Genomic DNA, 21890 nt, shown 5'->3' with positions numbered 1-21890 from the left:
ACGTCGACTCTTAAATGTCTATCCCAGGTCGATGTTATGATAGGCTCTAATGTGGCTAGCAAAACCGAACTTCGATTTGAAGGCTCGGCCACATGGCGCACGGAATAACTGGCCAGCAGAATTAAATGTATAGTTGTAGGAGGGCTTGTGTCGAGTCTTCCGTATTTGGCGTTTTACGTCAAGATCTTCTAAACGCTTCTTTTCGTACAGTTCCACGTTTTTGTGGACAGTGTAACGCCATTCCGATCTAAGACGCTCGCTCCTCCCAACTATCAGGTGGCTATATTGTATCTGCTCAGTTCTCGCGCGATTAGAGCTGTCTTTCTCTCCGGACACAGATTCAAGTCGTTGTCCAGAAGGGTGCGAACATTCCTTGTTCCTATTATAAGGATTTTTTCAATATTTTCAATATATTTTTGTGTCTTCATACACATACATACATAAACTCACGCCTATTTCCCACCGGGGTAAGCAGAGAGCGGGGTATGTTCATCATCATGTTTCGTATTAATTTATAATTCTACTGACGGGGCGAATTGCAGTACGGTCACGAGCATTAATATGTATACACTTTGGTACCATGTCACATTAACTTTTTTGACCAATTGAACTGTAAGTCTCACTAAATGTCAAATATGTTAGTGCGACAGAGTCCTAAAGTGGGTACATTATGTTGCTCGTGGCTGTACTTTATCGTGTCCAAACGGCCATCACAGTGCACCGCTAGTTTAGTAATAGAAATGCTGTTGAAATGGAAGGTGTACTCACACGTCGACCTCCATGCCGTACCCTGGCGCGTCTTCAAACATATTCGCCTTCAACGTCTCCGGGGCGAGGTACCCTGGAGTGCCGCACAGCTCTGGAATCATATATAAAATAACCAGCTATACATATATAATATATTTTAAAAAAAGAACATGAATATTGCGATGGAAAATTCCACTCGATATTAAATCAGCATCATGGTCTGAATCATCCCCGTCAGTATTCATTATGATTTGACTAGTTGGAAACTAAAACACATAATAACGGGTTCTTACCGCGTTTAAATCAGGGATGTGAGACTCCCGATATTTCGACACTGTTGCAAGTGGATGATCAGTCATCCCTGATTTAAACGCGGTAAGAACCCGTTATTATGTGTTTTAATTATGATAATAACCGCGTAAACTTAAAACAATGTATAGTTGGAAGACCGAGAAGGACTTACGATGACCAAATTGGAGATGTCCTTAGGAAAGGTTTAATACGATCTACTCTGAACCGGCGTGCGTGTATGAAGCGATTGATGAATGTGGAGGAAGCAAGAGAAGTGTGTCAGGATCGAAGCAAATGGAATTCTATAGTCTCTGCTTACCCCGGTGGGAAATAGGCGTGAGTTTATGTATGTATGGAAACTAGCCTACTATCCTCCCCGCGCCAATTCCTATCAGGAGCCGAGCTAGATTTACCTCGCCCCCTGGACTTTAGTCTTAAATTAAAAACCGCTAAAGAGTGGGATAAGTGGGTCTCCAGATATAGGCACATACGACCAGCATATAGAATAAGAAATAATAACGCAACCGTGACTAGCCCTACATTGTACAAACCAGATGTAACCCAAGACATCGTGTTTAACTACGTAAATGCATCGACCGTAAAGAGCGCATATTTCACTTGGCATTATACGAGTACTTACTTTGAATAGGTAAAATATAAGACAGATCGAGTAAGAGGAGAAAAGATGTTCAATAAAAACCAGCCTCCGTGGTCTAGTGGTTAGAGCGTTAGGCTCACGATCTGGAGTTCCGGGTTCGATTCCCGACGGGGACATAGTCGAAATCACTTTGTGAGACTCTCCTTTGTTTGGTAAGGACTTTTCAGGCTTGAATCACCTGATTGTCCGAAAAAGTAAGCTGATTCCGTGCTTCGGAGGGCACGTTAAGCCGTTGGTCCCGGCTATTAGCAGTAAAAACACCTCCACCAACCCGCAGTGGAGCAGCGTGGTGGAGTATGCTCCGTACCCCCTCCGGTTGATTGAGGGGAGGCCTGTGCCCAGCAGTGGGATGTAGGTATATAGGCTGTTTATGTATGTCTGTAAAAAACTAGCCCAATCATTATGGACTCACATAACTAACTTCCACGCCACGCTCTAGCATTCTCCATTCTTGTCTATGAAAGGCCAATTCTTTCACTTCCTTATAAGACACGACATTCACTCGCTTTTACCTGTTATTATTGACTATGAAGAACTAAAAAAACTTTTTAAATAACACATTGTTCGAGGATTCCGCGGTTATCCGCGGTTATTATCATAATTAAAACACATAATACCGGGTTCTTACCGCGTTATTATCAGGGATATGAGACTCCCGGTATTTCAACACTGTTGCAAGTGCCATGATCACGGGACAGTCGTCGGTATTATGTGTTTTCAATTTCAATTTTCAAATAATGTTACATACATACATAAACTCACGCCCGTTATCTCTAATGGAGTAGGCAGAGCCACAAGTATTTGATGATAAGTTTTAATTTTAATACACACTTCCTCTCTTCCCTTCAACGTTGCTGTGCCCTACAGGGTCCATGTTTTAGTTCCTGTGCCTATGTAACACCCCATTGTACTACATGGAATGCAATAAATATTTGAATTTGAATTTGACAACTTGCAGCCACTAATTATACGAAGTTCTAAGATACATATGATGAACCATAGGGACCAGGGATCAGCCTATCGCTCATAAAAATTGGGTCGTGTATTTGTTTCAAGATAAATTATGAAATTCTGATTACTAAATAAAGACAGATTTAAAATTAGCGGATAACATTTTCTTTTTTCTATTTAATTTATTAATTCTGACATTTTATCACGTTTTTCTATGACGTACAATTTCCATAGTAATTTCGTGTTTTGACGTTCAGTAAAAAGTAACTGATTTGACTAGTTGGAAAATAGCCTATTGTCCATCGTGTTACAAAGTACACAGCCGACAGTCGGATTTTACGACATGCCCGGGAAGACAAGCAGCTGAACGTCTTTTAATCGCTGACAGTCCAGCATAGAAGCTCTTCTTCTTTACGAGTCGATGGCGATCGATATTAAATTTTTGCTGACCAGTAATTGGCCACGCTTACGGCATAGAAGCTAAAAATGAAATAAAATACAAGTTCCCTGTTTTGAATTACAAGTTAATTAGTTTAATTTAAGAATTTGTATTATAGTAACTATCTGACGTCAATTGCCAAAACGGTCGTTTGAAGGTCAGGGAAAGATTACATTACAATTCATGCGTAGATGATAAACCTTTCGCACTTTGGTTGTGATATCTTTATGATGTCCTAGTACTCGCTTGACATTGTCTAGGTCAATAGTGACCACGCCTCCCTGGTTACCGACTCCAAAAAACTTTATTGTAATTGGCTGCTTAACAATCTTCCAATAAGTATTTTAAAAATTACAAACTTTATAAGTATTTTAAATATTTTATACCCCCTAAAATATTTTTTCTCGAAAAAGCCTTTTCTTTTTTTTTGTACTGTACAGTTGCAATAAATCTCTTTTGATTGTGATTCGATTTAATTAATAGATAAAAACATATTCCTCTTCATTAATTTCAAGTTTCGTGCAAAAACGAGTGGTCACATTTCACTTTAATAAACAAAGAAACTGTCAAACTAGTATAACTTGAAACCTGAGAGATTTTTTTTGTAATAAGTGACGTCACGCAAAGCACAATCATGGCCGCACGTGTTTCGGGTCTTGTAATACACAGATAAAAATTCATTCTCATTTTGTAAAAATAAAATATTTAAAAAATATCTTAATAAAAACTTGGGATTGGATAATTATCGGTAAATGATAAACTAGCATATCCGACATATTTCAGATTTTATACCTCTCAAGTAGCCAATTATAACACATAATACCGGGTTCTTACCGCGTTAAAACCAGGAATATTGGACTCCTTGTTTTTACCGCGGTAAGAACCCGGAATTGTGTGTTTTATTTATGATAAATAATAATCGCGTAAATCTCGAAAAATATAAGCACTATTAGTAGCACTTTGGACGCCTTTCATACGAATTCGATTCGTGCGTACGAAATTATTATGAGAGCGCGCACGCTCCCGTATCTTATATTGCAGTCCACTGCTGGACATAGACCTCTCCCAAGGCGCGCCTCAAAGCCCTATTCTCAGCCTTGCGTAGTCGTCGTAGTCATGAGCTTATGTTTTTAAAAACTTACCGAACAACTTCTCTCCATCCTTAAGCACCTTGGCGAAACCGAAGTCGGTGATCTTGACATTGAGCTGGTCATCCAGCAGTATGTTCTCCGGCTTCAGGTCTCTGTGGACGATGCTCTTGCTGTGCACGTAGCGGACGCCTTCCAGGACTTGTCTGTTGAAGAGGTGGAGGTTTTAAGGCGGTCGGAGAAATGGTTGAAGCGGAGGCAGGACGAGAAATTGACGCGTGCTGCAATGTTTGTAAGTACGTTAAAATTTAATTGAATTGCACTCCCTTAAATGTACGATAAGGTGCAAAAGTCCAATCAGTTTCTTGTAAACTGGTTGCACTTAAGACCTCCTGGTTAAATGTTGTTTCTGTAATAGTCCAAAAACACCTACAAAAACACAAATTTTATAATTATTACAACTAATGGTTCATAATTTCACCACTCTTTAAAAATAATTCGCTGGGCTCACTGACTGCACTTTTGCTCTTTGATTGTACATGTACCTACATATCCTATCATCACGCCTGTATCTCCGAAGAGGTAGGCAGGGGTTTTTTTTATTGATTTAAGGAAAGTTAACACGATACTGTTATCGTGCCTACCCCTTCGGATACAGGCGTGATGCTAGAATATATATACGTGTTATGTACACACATACACATACATAAGACGTTTTTGGAAAACATATTATACGAAACTACTACTGGGTATATATCTGTGGTATATTATACAATATACCCCACTCCTCGCCAGCCGTTTAAGTCCCATATTATAATAGGCAAAATCAACCAAGACTAGTTGATGGTCCTGGCCGCAAATTAACTTCATCAGGTTAGATCGCTCATACCGGATGGCCGTAAACAACATTTTTTTTTATTTTAAGGGGCTGAGGGGTGCCACTTTGAGGTCTCGCACCACCTAAATATTTTGTTAAGGCCGCCACTGTGCCAAGAATTTTCCCAAAGTGGGAATGTTCCCGTTGTAAAAAATCTTTAAGGACACTGGCTGCTTTTCTTTTTCAAATTGTCCTTTCTTGTAAATCGGTCTTATCTGCCTAAAAGTTACATAATAATGCTATTTTACTGTATTTTGGTTTTTGTTTTTTTGTGTCCTCTAACATGATGCACTAATGTTATGGGCGATAGGCTGATCACCATAAGGTCTATCATATCCAGCTTACGATATCGTATCAACAGTGGCTGCAAGTTGTCTTTGATTACTTGTGGCTCTGCCCACCCCATTAGGGGTTACGGGCGTGAGTTTATGTATGTGGGTGTATGTATGCTTCTTTAATGTTTTTTTTTTAAGTTTCCTTGCGCGCTGCGAGTTTCCTTAATTAAATAACTTATGGATCCTTCCACCTCACTAGACCTACTAAACAACCTACATACGTCCCACTGCTGGGCACATACCTTCCCTTAATCAAGCTGGCGTATGGAGCAAACTCCGCAATGCAGCTCCAAGAATATGTGCTGTTTAATTTATATTACTAATTAAATATATTCACCTCAAGTAACAGTCTACCAATTCCTCTACTACAACATTGCATAAATTGACTAACTCGATGCAATCCGACAGGTCCTGGGAATCCTTAGACACCAATGTCCGGACATCTTGGGATTGGCAAACACTCAACGCCATTTTAAACAAAAAACTTAAAAAAAGAACTATTTAAACAAATTAATTGGTACAATTTAAATTAATATTTGAACGAGGTACCAGGAGGTTATAACAACGCGAGAGTAGAACTAAGACTGGGTTATCGCGTAGAAGCTACGCGATTCAAAGTGCTAGTTGCTTCGAGCGGACTTGTGACACATTTATATATGCTACTGATGTATATTATTTAACTATATGTACTGCAACGTAGGAATAGATTAGTTGTGGATTTTCCGGGATTGAGAAAGCTTTTGTTTTCAAATAGTACAATTTAAAGATACGTATTTATTGACACGCTCATACACCTCACATATACAGGGTGTTAGTGACATCGTAACGAATACTGAGGGGGATGATTCAGACCATGATTCTGAGTTGATATCAAGTGGAATTTTCAGTCGGAAAATTCATGATTTTTTTTTAATTTTTTTAAATTATTTTCTGTTCCATTCTTTTGCGACGGAAAATTCCACTTGATATCATCTCAGAATCATGGTCTCAATCATCCCTCAAAGTTTTCGTTACGATGTCACTAACACCCTGTATGTTGAAAAGGTGCATCGGTGTAAGCTCAGCTAAATATCGGCAGTGGCGTTCTAAGAAAGATGAGACGAATCTCCAGTGATTCACGCTTATATCCCAGAATAGTATATACACTCGACCCCAACTATATTTAAGCCCCATGCAATAGGGGGCGAGTCTATTGCCATTAACCAAGTGATATCAAAAATATATAAACGAAACATAAGTTAAAGACTTTTAAGATCCAGCCGGGAACCGAACCCATACAACCCGACACAGCCTACTCCATTAGGGATGAGAGAGTGAAGGCGTAACTATGTTTACATGTCTACTTTTATCTGTATAATGCGACAAAGAACTGTCATATTCTGAGTCATTGTCAGATGCCAATCAAGTTGTTATTTGAACTAATTTCGTTGTAGATTAGGTGGAATGTCAAGGAACTTGACGAAAGAAACTTTTTGACGTTAATAGTATTACGTGATATGAAGATAGTAGGCCCAGCCCACATTTGTTGGACATGACCTATAAGGCTACATTTACGGTATGATGTATACATCATAGAAGGAAAGCTAGAAGGAAAGAGAGGAAGGGAAGACCAAGAAGAGCTTACATGGAACAGATTAAAGAAAAGGTTAACGTCGTGTCTTATAGGGAAGTCAAGGAATTGACCTTTGATAGACTGGAATGGAAAATGCTACACCGACAAGAGCGTGGCTCTTAAATTGATGATGATGATGATGTATACGGGATGCTATTGAATTTAGCAGTAGCACAAGTAGCAAGTCTGGTGTGTGTAAGTACGTAGTCCATGAGCCATGTCAGGCCTTTGCGGCTCAGTAATAACCCTAAAAGCCGTTGGTCCTGGTTACTACTTAGTTATGTTAGTAAGTAGTCGTTACATGAGCTGTGTCAGGGGCCTTTGGTGGTTCAATATAACTCTGACATCAAGGTTGCCACACGATAGAAGAGTTGCCTATTCGAGATAAAAATAAAAAAGCAATACATAACAACATAGCATCACGCCGTGTCCCTGAAGGGGCAGCCAAGGGTGTATAGGAATAGTGAAAGTGTATATTATTTATACATTAGTGGAAATATTTACATCTACTGTTTATGTTTTATAATGCATGACACACCCACGATAAATGTCAGGAGGAGCGCACGCGCACTTATCACGAGCGTATTATTTGATAATTAGGCTTACAAGTAAACGACCTTATACTAAATAGTATACGTCTATGATATTATGATGTTAATTAATTTGATCTTCAATATTTTTTATACAAGATGTTGCACCGTCTCGCATCAAATTGTGATATATTTTTTCTTGCGACTGGTTGCCTGGAAGAGATTGCTGCTTAGCAATAAGGCCGCCAGATTATACTGTATCTTTCGTCCAAGTGTCACTGACTCAAACGCATAGCTCACTGATCTTAGGGTGCTTTTCCACCAGAGATATGCTACGCGTATGCTGCATTGCTACGGATACGTTTGCTATCCAACTTTTTACAAAAATAAAATAGGCTCTCGTTTGACCACAAACTTACCTGATGGTAAGTCTGGTATAGGGTGGATCACGCTTTCCTAGCAAATGCGTGCCAACTGTTTTAAAACTGATAACATTTATTTAGAAACTCACAACCATATTAATCTTTTATTGTCATAAATAAATAAGTGTTACAAAAAACACATGTCATTGCTTAAAAACTAGATATTAATTACATTTAAAATTAATCAAATAGCCCGCCTCGGAGCATACCCGGCTCAAATGTACCCATCAAGCTGGCCGCGTAATAAAATTAAGAAACTCACATAATTATGACTTCCTTTACAAGAAGCGTCTCATTGACAAACTACTATCATAGCAGGAAAAAAACAAAACAAATGGGTAATAATTTGTTTATATCAACATGTTTTATTTACTCTGTGATCCTAGATTACGGAGAAGTAATGCAAGGTTCTAGTGACGTCATTCCTGCCCTAATTACCAAGTCCATTCGATTATGATGTTAGTATATAATATGTGATGACGTTTATCGTATTCATGATAAAAAATACAGGGTGTTAGTGACACCGTAACGACAACTTTGAGGGATGCTTCAGACCATGATTCTGAGTCTAAGTGTGGGATTCTCCGTCGCAAAATTCAAGATATTTTTGTGTTTTTTCAAATCATTTTCAATTTAAATCAGGAGCCGAATCGTCCCCCTCAGTATTCGTTACGATGTCACTTACACCATGTACAGTCATGAGCAATATCATGTACCCACTTTAGAACCCTGTCGCACTATCATATTTGACATTTAATGAGACTTATGGTTTAATTTGTCAAAAAAGTTAATGTGACATGGTTCCAAAGTGTAGACATATTAGTGCTCGTGACCGTACAAGTACGTACAGCTAGCCGTACGGGTACGTATGGGTGTTAGTAACCGTAACAAAAAAATTGAGGGATGGTTCAGACCATTATTCTAAGTATATATAAAGTGGAATTTCCTGTCGGAAAGTTCATGACATTATTTTTATATTATTTTCAAATACATACTTTTATAACAGAAAAATCCACCTGATGTGAAGTCCGAATCGTGGTCTGAATCGTCCCAGAGGTACCATGCATACATAAACAGCCTATATACGTCCCACTTTTAGCACATCAGGTGTAATTTTTTGGACGATCAGGTGATTCGAGCTTGCAATGTCCTTACCAAACAAAGGACACTCAAAGTGATTTCTACAATGCCCCCATAAGGAATCGAAGCCGGACCTCCGGATCATGAGCCCAACGCTCAAACTACTGGACCACGGAGGCCGTTGGATAGGTAGGTGTATTAAACCCTATAATCAAATCATGTTCGATTTGCTCCAATATGAATCGTCTTCGTTTTACCCGGTAGGGCCCCTGATGATTTGGCATGTCCGGTTTTCGGTTGTTGATGCTATGGTGTTTGCATGAGGATACAAGGTGACAACATAAAAGTGGTCAAACCTCCTACTCATTACCTAATTCCTAATTAAAATTCGTAAATAACTCAACAACGTAAAATTAAGTTGACTTTTGATTATCTTCGGTTGCCTCCTGTTGATTGAGGGGAGGCCTGTGCCCAGCAGTGGGACGATTATAGGCTGTTTATGTTATGTATGTTTTGATTATCTTAGACTACTAGCTTTTCAAGATTAGTATATTTTTTAACAGACTTCAAAATAGAAAGAAGTTATGTAGCGCCAGGTATTTATTGTATGCAAGCATTCTTGCTCACAATCCAGAAAAAAAGAAATACAATTTCTTTTTTTATTTTCAACCATAAAAACAAAAGTACTACCTTCATCCTCCTTTTTTGAAGTCGGTTAAAAAGTATGAAACAAGAAAACCACACACATGTTTAGTAGATAGCCGTGGTCGTATGCCGTGGTAAGCATACTCTTAAGACAGATTGGCATTCGACCACGGCTATCTCCTAAACATTCAGATGAATTTCAGAAAATATACCAATTTTCTTGTTTCATACTTTCTAAGGCGTGATTTTTCCGTAGTCGGGTTTTAGTTTTGAAACTTTTATTTTTATTTATATTATTTTGGGGTCTTAGTTGTCAGCAGTCCTAGTACGGTTTTGAAATAGACTACTCTGGGCGCCATCTCACTCGCGTCAGACAGAGTACTGCGGGGCGGAAGGCAAGAGGGAAACCATTGCCCTATTTTTCCCTAAAAACTAGCATGGAGAATGCTAAACCGACAAGAGCGTGGCTCTTAAATTAGTGATGAGTGGTCAAACACATAACCCTCCTTTTTGCATCGCCGCAGTCGGGTAAAAATAGCTATCTGTAACGTGGTTCCTTACCACTTATGTCTTATAGGGATTATCGACGTAAGCGTGGTACTATTTGGCAGTGATTGTGATGATGTGGGTTATGACGTCATGTCATTTAAATAGAACAAATGAGCAACAGATAAGAATAGGCAACTTCGTTCGTGTAGATATGCAAAGAACATCCCTTTTTGCTCTGTTGTAATTGACTACTTGACAGTTTTCGAATAAGTATTTTAAAAAATGCATATTTTATACCTATAAAAAGTTTTTTTTTCTCAAAAAAGCTTTATATAGGTAATAGAAAAAAAAACTATCAAACAGTATAACTTGAAACCCTATAGATAGTTTTTGTTTATTTTGTGAAATGTGACGTCACACGAAGCTCAATCATGGCCGCCCGTGTTTCGGGTCTTGTAATACACAGATAAAAAAGCATTCTTATTTTGTAAAAATAAAATATTTAAAAATGATCTTAATAATAATATTTATTGCCGATCCACATTTTCTGTTTATCCCGAAAGCCACAGGTATGAAGACTTTTATTTTTACCATAATTATCGTTGCCTTATAAGCTACTGTCAATCCAGTTAAAATTTATGGTCTGGAATGGAATTAATTGAAAGATTTTGAGGTTTCTTTTTTGAAGAAAATCTCATCGGCGCTTACGTTCTTTTCACTATAATGCCCCGATATGTAATAACGACGACTACCGTTTAAAAGATCCTTGAAAAATGTATTTTTAATCTATTTACAGTGAACTAATTACGTATGTAATATCCACCATGGTACCAGGAGTACATAAATTATGCAAACCTTGTGCCAGTATCCATGCATGCAATCTTATCGTGTGAAGGGGACTCAAGTTACCCAGTCATGGAAAACTTTGTTTAACTAATTGATTATGTGAAAGTTGATAACTGAATTGAATTTTCCATTAATAGATAAACGCCGTGATGTTTTAGTGTCAAGAACGTGCAGCTTCAAGTCTGAATGATGCGAGTTCATATCCCGAATCATGAGAGTCATGTCAGAAGGTCATATGTATCGTGAGTCATGTCAAGGGCCTTCGGGGGCTCAATAATAACCCTGACACATGGGTTGTTGAGCCTGGTAATCCACCTCACAACCCACACGATAAGAAAAGATTATCTAATTCATATACCGCTGAATCTTAATTTGTTTTTATGTTCGTGTATGGGTCATAAGTTGATATCACATGATTAATACATTGTTTTTAAGCTTACGCGGTTATTATCATAATTAAAGCACATAATAACGGGTTCTTACCGCGTTTAAATGGGGATATGAGACTCCCGATATTTCGACACTGTTGCAAGTGCCAAGTGAAATATCGGGAGTCTCATATCCCCATTTAAACGCGGTAAGAACCCGTTATTATGTGCTTTAATTACACATGATTAATGGTGAAAAAACATATGCCTGTTATGCTCGTAAAAAAGGGGGGAATTCGGGGCTCTTTTTTGGCTTTACACAATAAATACATTTTGCAAAATATCTTCTTCTTCTTTGTCCTCGCCGTTATGCGGAGTCGGCTTTCCCAATCATGCTGCGCCAAATATTTCGCTGACAAATATCGTCTTTGAGACCCAGCGCCTTCATGTCCCGCTGGACATTTTTCAACCAATAATTAAATAAAATAAATGTTATTATTCTAATACATAAATGTTTTATGGTACTAACCTCATAATATACCTAGTCTTCTTCTCTGAGAGTGTGACTACTGACGTGAGGTAGTCGAAGAGTTCCCCGTTTTTACACAGCTCGAACACGAGGAAGATGAATGTCTCCGACTCAAACACGTCCTGCAGCTCAACTGGAATAAGATGGAGGGGTATTGAGCTTCACTGCTTTATATATATACAGGGTGGCCCAGAAGTTCAGGATCAAAATGAAAAATTAGATAGAGGGGCTCATTAGCTACCAGAAACACCCCCATGTATGTTCAGCAATTTACGGTTTAGGAGATATGACCCATTTTGTACCTTTTTCTAGATTTTCTACCTTACTTCAGAAATAATCATTTTGTCGCTATCCCTTTCTTAATAATTATTTTATTTTACTTCACAACTATGCCTAAGGCTATGTACCGCTCAATCAAAGATAAATCAAAGTCAAATTAAGTATAAAAAAAAAGTTATCGGAAGTCAAAGTGAGAATTCGACCAAAATTGTTACAGTTGTTAATACTTCGCCGAAGAATAATAAACACATGAGATTGTCATGGACCCTAAAAGTATTTCTAAAAACTGCTCCATTTAATAGGCTTTTAGAAACATCCCAAAAAAGTACCCTTAATACGGGCAAAAAACTAAGTAATTAGCCCTCAAAGGTTGCAAGACAGACAGATTTGAAGGAAAATTTGACATTCTCATACAATGTAGCTGCTACTTTCTAACGTTGTTAAAGGTGCTCAAAGACACATTTTATTTTAGTATCTAATAGTATGAATCACCAACAGTGTTTGGGGATAACTTTTTCCTTGAAAAGTGACTGCAAGTTTTGTCTTCGGATTTTTGCTATGTCTACCCTGTTAGCGATTATAAGCGTGATTTTTATTTACTTTTAATTGAAAATGTGTCTTTGAGCACCTTTAACAACGTTAGAAAGAAGCAGCTACATTGTATGAGAATGTCAAATTTTCCTTCAAATCTGTCTGTCTTGCAATCTTTGAGGGCTAATTACTTAGTTTTATGCCCTTATTAAGGGTACTTTTTTTGGATGTTTCTAAAAGCCTATTAAATGGAGCAGTTTTTAGAAATACGTTCATGGTCCATGACAATCTCAATGTGTTTATTATTCTTCGGCGAAGTATTAACAACTGTAACAATTTTGGTCAAATTCTCACTTTGACTTCCGATAACTTTTTTTTTATACTTGATTTGACTTTGATTTATCTTTGATTGAGCGGTACACAGCCTTAGGCATAGTTGTGAAGTAAAATAAAATAATTATTATGAAAGGGATAGCGACAAAATGATTATTTCTGAAGTAAGGTAGAAAATCTAGAAAAAGGTACAAAATGGGGCATATCTCCTAAACCGTAAATAATTGCTGAACATACATGGGGGTATTTCTGGTAGCTAATGAGCCCCTCTATCTAATTTTTCATTTTGATCCTGAACTTCTGGGCCACCCTGTATATATATATATATAGATATATCGTCGTAATCGTAAACAGCCTATATACGTCCCACTGCTGGGCACAGGCCTCCCCCCCTCAATCAACCGGAGGGGGTATGGAGCATACTCCACCACGCTGCTCCAATGTGGGTTGGTGGAGGTGTTTTTACGGCTAATAGCCGGGACCAACAGCTTAACGTGCCCTCCGAAGCACGGAATCATTTTACTTTTTCGGACAATCAGGTGATTCAAGCCTGAAAAGTCTATATATATTGAGACCATATGGTCAACTACATGGATAGAACTATTGATACAATGAGGGACTTTCAGGCTACATTCCTTAAAAACAATATAGATGGTGCTGTGCAGATTTTTCTCCGTTTAACCTTTTCTCCTCTAATTTCATTTTTTATCTTTCGTTTTTGGGTATCAATGATAACCCCTTTTATTACATCTTCAACTCATTATTATTCTAATCAAAATAACGACAAGCAATATAGGTAGCAACATAATTCTATACATAATCTGATCCAAATGTCAAACAGCAATTATTTTTATGCATATATGCTTTTGCCATTTACATTTATTTTTGAGCAATTATGACTCTTATGATACAGGTTCTTACCTAGTATGAGAGACAGGGTATTTTATTGTAATACATACCAACATGTTTTTCTGTATTTTTTTGTTAAAAGTTTGAATGTATGTTTTGAGTCAATAATATTTTTTTATGTACCCGAGCAATGAGAAAATACGTAGTTTTCATGTTAAAACAGTACAACGCTATCTATATTGTTTTTGGGGAATGTAGCCTGGAAAGTCCCTCATTGGTTTTCTTTCAACTATCGATAGTGGCAACACTACACAATCACTCCTTGAAACCTTATAGAAACATCCTGTTCTTACCATGTGCTGCCTAACGCGTATTGTGTGAGCGAGACAGATAATCTAGACGCGTCTTACTCCTTAACGGCTTACGGCCTTTTAGAATAAAGTGAGACCCAGTGGGCGAGGTAAAAAAGCTCGGCACGGATATGAATTAGCGTGGGGCGGAGGCAGAGTGTCCGTTGTATGCGTAGTAAGTGGGTAGTATTATTCATGACTCATACTCCGGAACGTCAATGGAACATAAATAACGCGTCAGCTAAAGCGTAGTGATTTATATCCTATTTGGCGTCAATTATACAAGCTAAGCCTAAACTAAAATCGTAAAAAATAAAAGTTTAAAAACTACAACCCGACTACACAAAAATCGCGCTCTAAAAAGTATGAAACAAGAAAAAAAATATCTGATGTTCTTCCGATTAGTAATGTTTAGATAGCAAACTCTAGGACACATTGCAAACTCTTAGGACACATTGTCGTTTGACCACGGCTATCTCCTAAACATCACAATTCCGAAGAACATCAGAGAATTTTTTCTTGTTTCATACTTTTCAGAGCGCGATTTTTCCGTAGTCGGGTTTTAGATTTTAAACTTTTATTTTTATTTATATTATTTTATTTATCTTATTTATTAAGACAAGGTGCTTCCATTATGCGTTTTATGCAAGATTTAGAGATAAGACCTATCCGGAACATGTCTGAGCAGTTGTTATAAATTAAATGTAGTTATCGCGTAAAAGTTAGTTATATGTACATATATGAAATGTGCAAATTAAGCCCTTTCATTTGATACCCAACATTACCTTGGAACAATAAATTTCATCTTCAATTTATGTCATCTAGAAAGCGCAACATTGATTTTTACGCAACGTCACATAGCCTATAACAACCGGACAATCAAGACGCTTCTAATGACACCTTATTTGTTAAATTCTGACAGGGGGTTTAGACGTTAGGTGGTAACAGACGTGCATATATACATACATAGCAGTCCAACACATAACCCTCTTTGCTTCACCGCAGTAGGTTAAGAAAAGTTACCCTGAATACCCACTACTGTATGCTGAAGGAACATACTCCTTTGCCACATTGTGCTGGAGTTATTGCAGATTTTATGACTATTAGATAATCATTTAGTTTACTTCTTTATCTTATCTCGAGACAGTCTAGACATAATCTTCGATTACATATTTGAGAGTAACTACAAAATTCTGTTTTAGAGTATACTTTTTATGAGCAGATGTAGAAATAATGAGCCAAGAGAAATTCACTCATAACAAATCTGTCCATAGCTCAAATAAAAAAAAAATCTGTAAAAGAACCTAAATAAACGAAACTAGACTAAAAACTAGTTCAATATTCTTTTAAATTCAACAGTATTGATAATAAATGTATTGCAAAAACAAACAGAAATGCATCAACGGCATGACAAAAACTTTACATCTCAAAGTCCAAACTTTATTAGAACTTTCTTATCAATCTAGTCATTATAATGTTGTTGGTAACTTCACAGAATGCGGCATCCACAACATATTTGTTATCACTTCTATGATAAACATAAACAATAATTTTTACCTTTTTTACATCATTTTTGAGCCATAATAATTTAAGAGAACTTATCTCATAATTAAACCGCAATAAGGAACTTTCCAAGCTATGTTTCTCAAAAACAATATAGATTGCGCTATAAAGATTTGCCTTCGTTTAACCTTCTAATTTCATAGATAAAAGACATGAATTATTTTTTTGGCTTTGTTTTTGGGGATGCCCCTTTTTATCACACACTAGCACAATTATATTTGCCACCCATTATTATTCTAATCAATCTATTAACATAATTCTATACATAATGTGATCCAAATATCATCATCTATTATTTGTATATACCTATGCTTCTGCCATTACATTGTTGTTTTGTTGGATAATTATGTACCCGAGTAATGTGAAAATTGGTGATTATCACATGAATCACATAAATCAATAATGTAGTCCATATGTTTTTTTTATATAATGAAGGTAAGCAACTACTCAAATAAAACTAATTCATTTAATCAAAATGGATGCCAACGTCACAAGGTAAACAACTCACTCACTAATGTATGGATGTCCTGCGACCATTCGTAGTATATGGATCTCTTGTCGTGTTGCATCCCGCATTGTATGAGTGTCCACTCCGTCTTGGGACTCTTGACTCAAGTCTATGATCTTTGCAGCATACTCCCGTCCCGTTTCTTTCTCGATACATCTTCTTACCGTTGAACTAATACCTCTGTAACAATATGATAATAATTTTAGTGTAGTGAATAAATATGAGATACATAGATAGTGTCATATAGACATAAAATAAGTTTTGGGTAATAATGAATTTTCTTTACAATTTAATAAATAAGAAAGAATCCTCATTGTTGAACTAATAGTAGCAATAGCACTCATTTATAAATTCATCATCTGTTATCCCATTATCTCTGGGTCTGCTCACCAAATCTGAAGATTTATCAGCTCCGGTTTTTAAATTATAAATCTAAATGAAATCACTTTTCCTAACCAAAACAATCATTCAAACGGCATTGAATTTCGCGCCTGAGAGAGCAGTTTAACAAACTTAATCTCATTTGGTGCTGTAAATAATTGATACAAATCGATTTAGGAAGCGAACACGCTCGCCTTCAAGGTCAGAGAAGACTTATTGGCTAACTTATAGCAGGATGGTAGCTAAGTACTTCCGTTTCTTCCCGAAAACTTGGCAGCAACACGAATCACGGATCAACCAAATGATACTATATAGGTATCCCTTACCTGCCTATGATTTCTTTTGGTTCGTATTTCGCATAGAACTCTTTCGCCGCATCCTTATCCGGTAAATTGTCGTCGTCCTCCTCTTTAGCCATGTTATTCACTGTACCACTAATATTTTAAAGAACTAATCACGCGTAATTAAATTAGCCTCCTTCACAATGACGAAAGGTTATTGTTATGGACAGCTGACAGTTTCATAATAAACTCTCTTTTATCTAAAAGAGAAATTCATACCACACAACTTTTCTAGTAAAGCTATCACAGTGATAATGATAAAATCCTATCCTATTTAATTACTAAATATTCAACAAATTCGAAAAATACCCCATGCAAATTCTCATATTTCTAAAAGCTGACTGACCATAGACTTTTTTTCTGTTTTCCCCGAAGGACAAGGCCAAGGGAACTATACCCATACAGCCATGTCTTATGTATTTTTTTTCTTGATGATGATTTACTGAAATGATGAAAGGTGATGACGATGAATGATGAAACCTAAGCGCCCACCCTCGGAGTAGACTCCTATTCAGAACCCCAAACGAATTAACCCTAAAGTCCGCATAAACTATCGAATTATGAAGCGGCTTGTTGGCACGAAGCGAAAATAGAAAGTACACTTTGTTTATTGAATATTCCGATATAATAACACTATTGCGAATGTTTTCCGACTAACTTAATGCGATCATTTACCACAAAACACCACTTCGTATTAATTATTTGGATTATTCCAAAGACAAAGGATTATTCAATGAAGAAAACAACCGTCCCGTTTCCGTTCCCGCCAAAAAGTCCTGACCATAAACTAAGTTTTTTTAATACTCTGGCGGACTATAAACAAGATAGAGTAATAATAGCTAGATTTAGATAACAATTTTAATGACGAACTTTCCAAACTACGTTCTATAAAAACAATATAGATGGCGTTAACGTGATAATCACCTATTTTCTTATTACTCGGAAACATAATTATTCCAAAAAACAATGTAGCAGAAGCATATATATACAAATAATTGTTGCTTGATATTTGGATCACATTATGTGTAGAATTTTGTTGTTACCTATATAGCTTCTCTTTATTTTGATCAGAATAATAACGGGTGGAAGATGTAATTGTGCTTGGGTGTAATAAAAAGGGTCATCATTTGTACCCAAAATAAAGATAATATATATATATTATTTATTATATATTTAATGAGGGATTTTTCAGGCTACGTTCCTCATAAACAATATAGATGGCGCTGTTTATCCTTTTAATTTCACGGATATTTATTTTGTTCTGTAATGCTTACCTTTGAAATCACATAAAAAATATTTATAAGCACGAATTTGATTTTTGCTCTGCTGCCACACATAAACTGCTGCGGCACGGCACCTGTGTTGCTACTGTTTTAGGTGTAAGTGTGTGTGTCACATTTTTCTACAAGCCGCTGTAGTTTTAGGCGGATGAGACATTCGTTATGAAAAAAAAATGATTTTAAAGTGTAACTATGTTACCCACTGGAAACCTGAATTTAAATTTCTTCTTCTAGAACTTCGACAATCTAAGCAAGTAGTGCTTAAACTGATCGCAAGATGGATGGACGAAGGTAAATAATGTTCGTCGGATTCATTACTACTACTACTAATTATTGTTTATTATCTGTGGCGGAAGACCATAAACAAAAGATTAACAATAAAACTAAAGACAAGTCTCAAATCTCACTGACAATTAGACTTATGGAAAAAAGCGCGGGAAACATCGAATTTGGCGGTCGTGTTTTTTGGCTTTTTGTGTTAATTTTCTAATTTTAGTAGATTTCTGTAAGGTTTGGATCAGTAGGATCAATAAATATTGTGTATAGTGTTCTATAAATTGTTATTTTTGTATATATTTTATAATTTCTTTAGTTTCTGTGTCATATATATACTGGACTCTTGGTAAGTCTTTTACTGTATTTTTCTTATGGATCCCGTGGGGGATCCAGACCCAGGCGGGTCTGGTCACCCACCTTATGTAAGCCACACTGTAACTATATCCCAAAATGATGAGTCTAGCGTGGATACGGGCATGGATACTGATGGCTCCATGACCGTTGACCGCAGTACGTGTAAATCTCGTAAACGTCTTGCTCGTACTTCAGTATGTAGTCACTGCAATAAGCGAAGTCGCAAACATAAACGCAAACACGGAAATACCATGATTAATAGAGATGATGAGTGCCAATGCTCTACTACTTTAGAGTCGACTGAATTTATAGCTCCTCATACAATTCCTCATAGCAGGCCTGTCGTCACCACCACTCAATCTCCTAGTCAACAACCGGAACCATCCCTAAGCAACCCTGAAAAGTCTTTAACAAATCCCATTTCAAGAGGTGAATTTGTACAATCCGATGCAGCTCCTTATATTGTTTACATTCAAAAACAGCAAACTGATCCCAAGGACAGTGTTTCACTACATCCAGTTACTTTTGGCAAATTCCTTAAGAATTATTCTGTGCCAAGTATCATAAATGGTAGCCTGAAACGCATTGGCCGAAATCGGCTCTCTTTGTCGTTTTCAAAATACATGGATGCCAACCAATTTCTAAATAATCCAGCTTTAGTAGAGCAAAACTACAAAGTTTTCATTCCTTCCTTTTCCGTTACACGGGTTGGTATTGTACGTGGTGTGCCATCAGAGTGGTCAGATGATGAAGTCCAGGCAAACATTAATGTTCCGATTGGTTGCGGCCCAATATTAAAAATTAGAAGAATACGACGCAAAATAATTACTGAAGGTAAAGCTGAATTCAAAGCTACTGAGTCAGTGGTGGTAACTTTTGACGGACAAGTTTTGCCCAAGCGCATTTTTATGTGTTATACTTCTTTACCTGTAGAGTTGTACATTTTCCCGACAATACAATGTTTCAATTGTTGCCGCTTTGGTCATGTCAAAGATAACTGTCGTGCACATTCTGGGCCAAGGTGTTACAAATGCGGTCAAGGACATTCAGGAGCAAGTTGTGCAGTGTCAGAAGAACAAGCTTATTGTTGCTTATGTAAAGGTCCTCACTTTGCAAATAGCAAAAAATGTTTAGAATTTGAAAGACAAAGGTCCATAAAAGAATCTATGGCTAAGAACTGCCTGTCGTATCTGGAAGCAGCTAAGCTTCACCCGCCTATATCTCGGCTATCGTATGCGGATGCTTTATTGTCATCTCCGAGCGTGCCACCTTTGGCTTCGGCTTCTCGTAGTACCATAGAAAATGGCAGTCAACCTTCCAATACCAGCAATAATCATTTCTCGTACAAGAAAACTGTTTTTACCGAAAGAAAATCTTTACCTAAACCCGGAGTTGGCTACGACAAGGTAGCTCACGCTGCCTTGGTTGCTGATAGGAATATGCCTGCACCCTCTAATGGATGTGCCGTCATCCAAAATAATAATACATCTGAAATGTCAATCACAGATTTAATTATGGCTCTTATTAAATTATTGTCCCAATGTAATGTTAATAACAATAATGTACCGTCCAACGCTGCGTCTTTACTTGACACTTTTTCTAAAACACCATCCGTTAATGGACCAGTTGGCCATTGCACTGCAGTGGAATTGTCTAAGCATTAATGCTAGAAAAAATGAACTTGTTCATCTTGTAAATAAATATAAACCTTTTATAATAGGTTTACAGGAAACCTGGCTGAAACCTGAATATACATTTAAGATTTCAGGTTACGCTTGCCTCAGAGAAGATAGATCTGATGGTTATGACGGCGTAGCTCTACTTGTTCGTCATCCTCTTAATTTTTCTCATTTTATTCTTCCTCCTCATAGTACCAATTTGTTTATGATTGCAGTTATTGTAAATAATATTTGTTTTGTATCTATATATATACCTAAACCTTGTTCCGCAGTCTTTCGTGAACTAGATTCTATCATATCTATTTTACCTAAGCCGTTCGTTTTATTAGGCGACTTTAATGCCCAACATCCCTCTTGGGGAAGTACTGCACCAAATGCTTATGGTCCCCATATTTTGGATCTTATAGATTCTCACAATTTATGTATATTAAATAATGGCTCTCAAACCCGTCGAACTTCTCCTGCCCAAGGTTTTAGTGCTCCGGATCTTACTATCTGCTCTCCATCTCTAGCCCCTACAATTAGCTGGAGCCCCTTATCATCTACTTACGGTAGTGATCATTATCCAATATCTCTTACATTTCCATTCCGGTTGACCCCTAGTATTAAGCGTTCTTCCTTTCTAAAACATAATCTCAATAACGCGGATTGGGTTACTTTTAGTTCTATATTGGAAAGTAGAATTTGCTCTCTTCCGAAAATTGATCAGGACTCTGAAACACAATGTGCTGAAGCATTTGCCAAAGCATTTATTGAAGTTGCCGATGAAATTTTCCCAATAAAAAGCAGGCCCTCTGGTTACATCCCATCCCCTCCGTGGTGGGATAGTGATTGCACAGAAGCTATCAGAAGGAGAAAGGAAGCAGAAATAATATACCGTGAATTGTCTACAGATGAAAATTTTAATTCATTATCTATAATTATGAAAGAAACTAGAAAGTTATTTAAGAAAAAGAAGTATGAAAGTTGGAAGGATTTCTGCTTGGCTCTGTCTCCTGATACTCGGCCATCTAGTGTGGCAGAATATCAGAAGATTTAGATCCGCTTTCAGAGATACTAATTCAGGTTTCCTTCCTTCTTCTTTGGTTGATCCTTTCTTGGATCGGCTGGCGCCTCCTTTTGTGCCTCAGAACATAATATTACCGGCTATATCTCCGACTACTTTTGGTATCGGCAGTCTTTTTTCTCTTGAAGAGCTCAGGGTGTTCTGTCACAGGTAAAAGATTCTGCCCCGGGCTGCGATGGGATCCCGTATTCCT

General features: G+C 37.2%; 1 protein-coding gene across 2 annotated transcripts in view; it reads right to left on the bottom strand.

The window, feature by feature from the left end:
• LOC126375897 (phosphorylase b kinase gamma catalytic chain, liver/testis isoform) overlaps positions 1 to 17382 on the bottom strand; it is a 39421-nt gene extending 22039 nt beyond the window's left edge. The window contains exons 1-5 of one of the 2 annotated variants that reach the window (XM_050022985.1): positions 17028 to 17382; positions 16325 to 16500; positions 11908 to 12040; positions 4229 to 4380; positions 769 to 859 (exon numbers count right to left, since the gene is read on the bottom strand). In XM_050022985.1, the coding sequence (XP_049878942.1) occupies positions 769 to 859; positions 4229 to 4380; positions 11908 to 12040; positions 16325 to 16500; positions 17028 to 17119 (644 nt within the window). In that variant the 5' untranslated portion in view covers positions 17120 to 17382. The remainder of the gene's footprint in view (positions 1 to 768; positions 860 to 4228; positions 4381 to 11907; positions 12041 to 16324; positions 16501 to 17027) is intronic. The other variant, XM_050022984.1, reaches the window with a different exon arrangement.
• Between the last annotated feature and the right edge of the window lie 4508 nt (positions 17383 to 21890).

The sequence above is a fragment of the Pectinophora gossypiella genome, chromosome 20, assembly GCF_024362695.1.
Source record: "Pectinophora gossypiella chromosome 20, ilPecGoss1.1, whole genome shotgun sequence".
In the NCBI taxonomy this organism is placed as follows: domain Eukaryota; kingdom Metazoa; phylum Arthropoda; class Insecta; order Lepidoptera; family Gelechiidae; genus Pectinophora; species Pectinophora gossypiella.
Note: the sequence above shows the minus strand (reverse complement) of the source record. Positions and strands in the feature narration are given on the sequence as shown.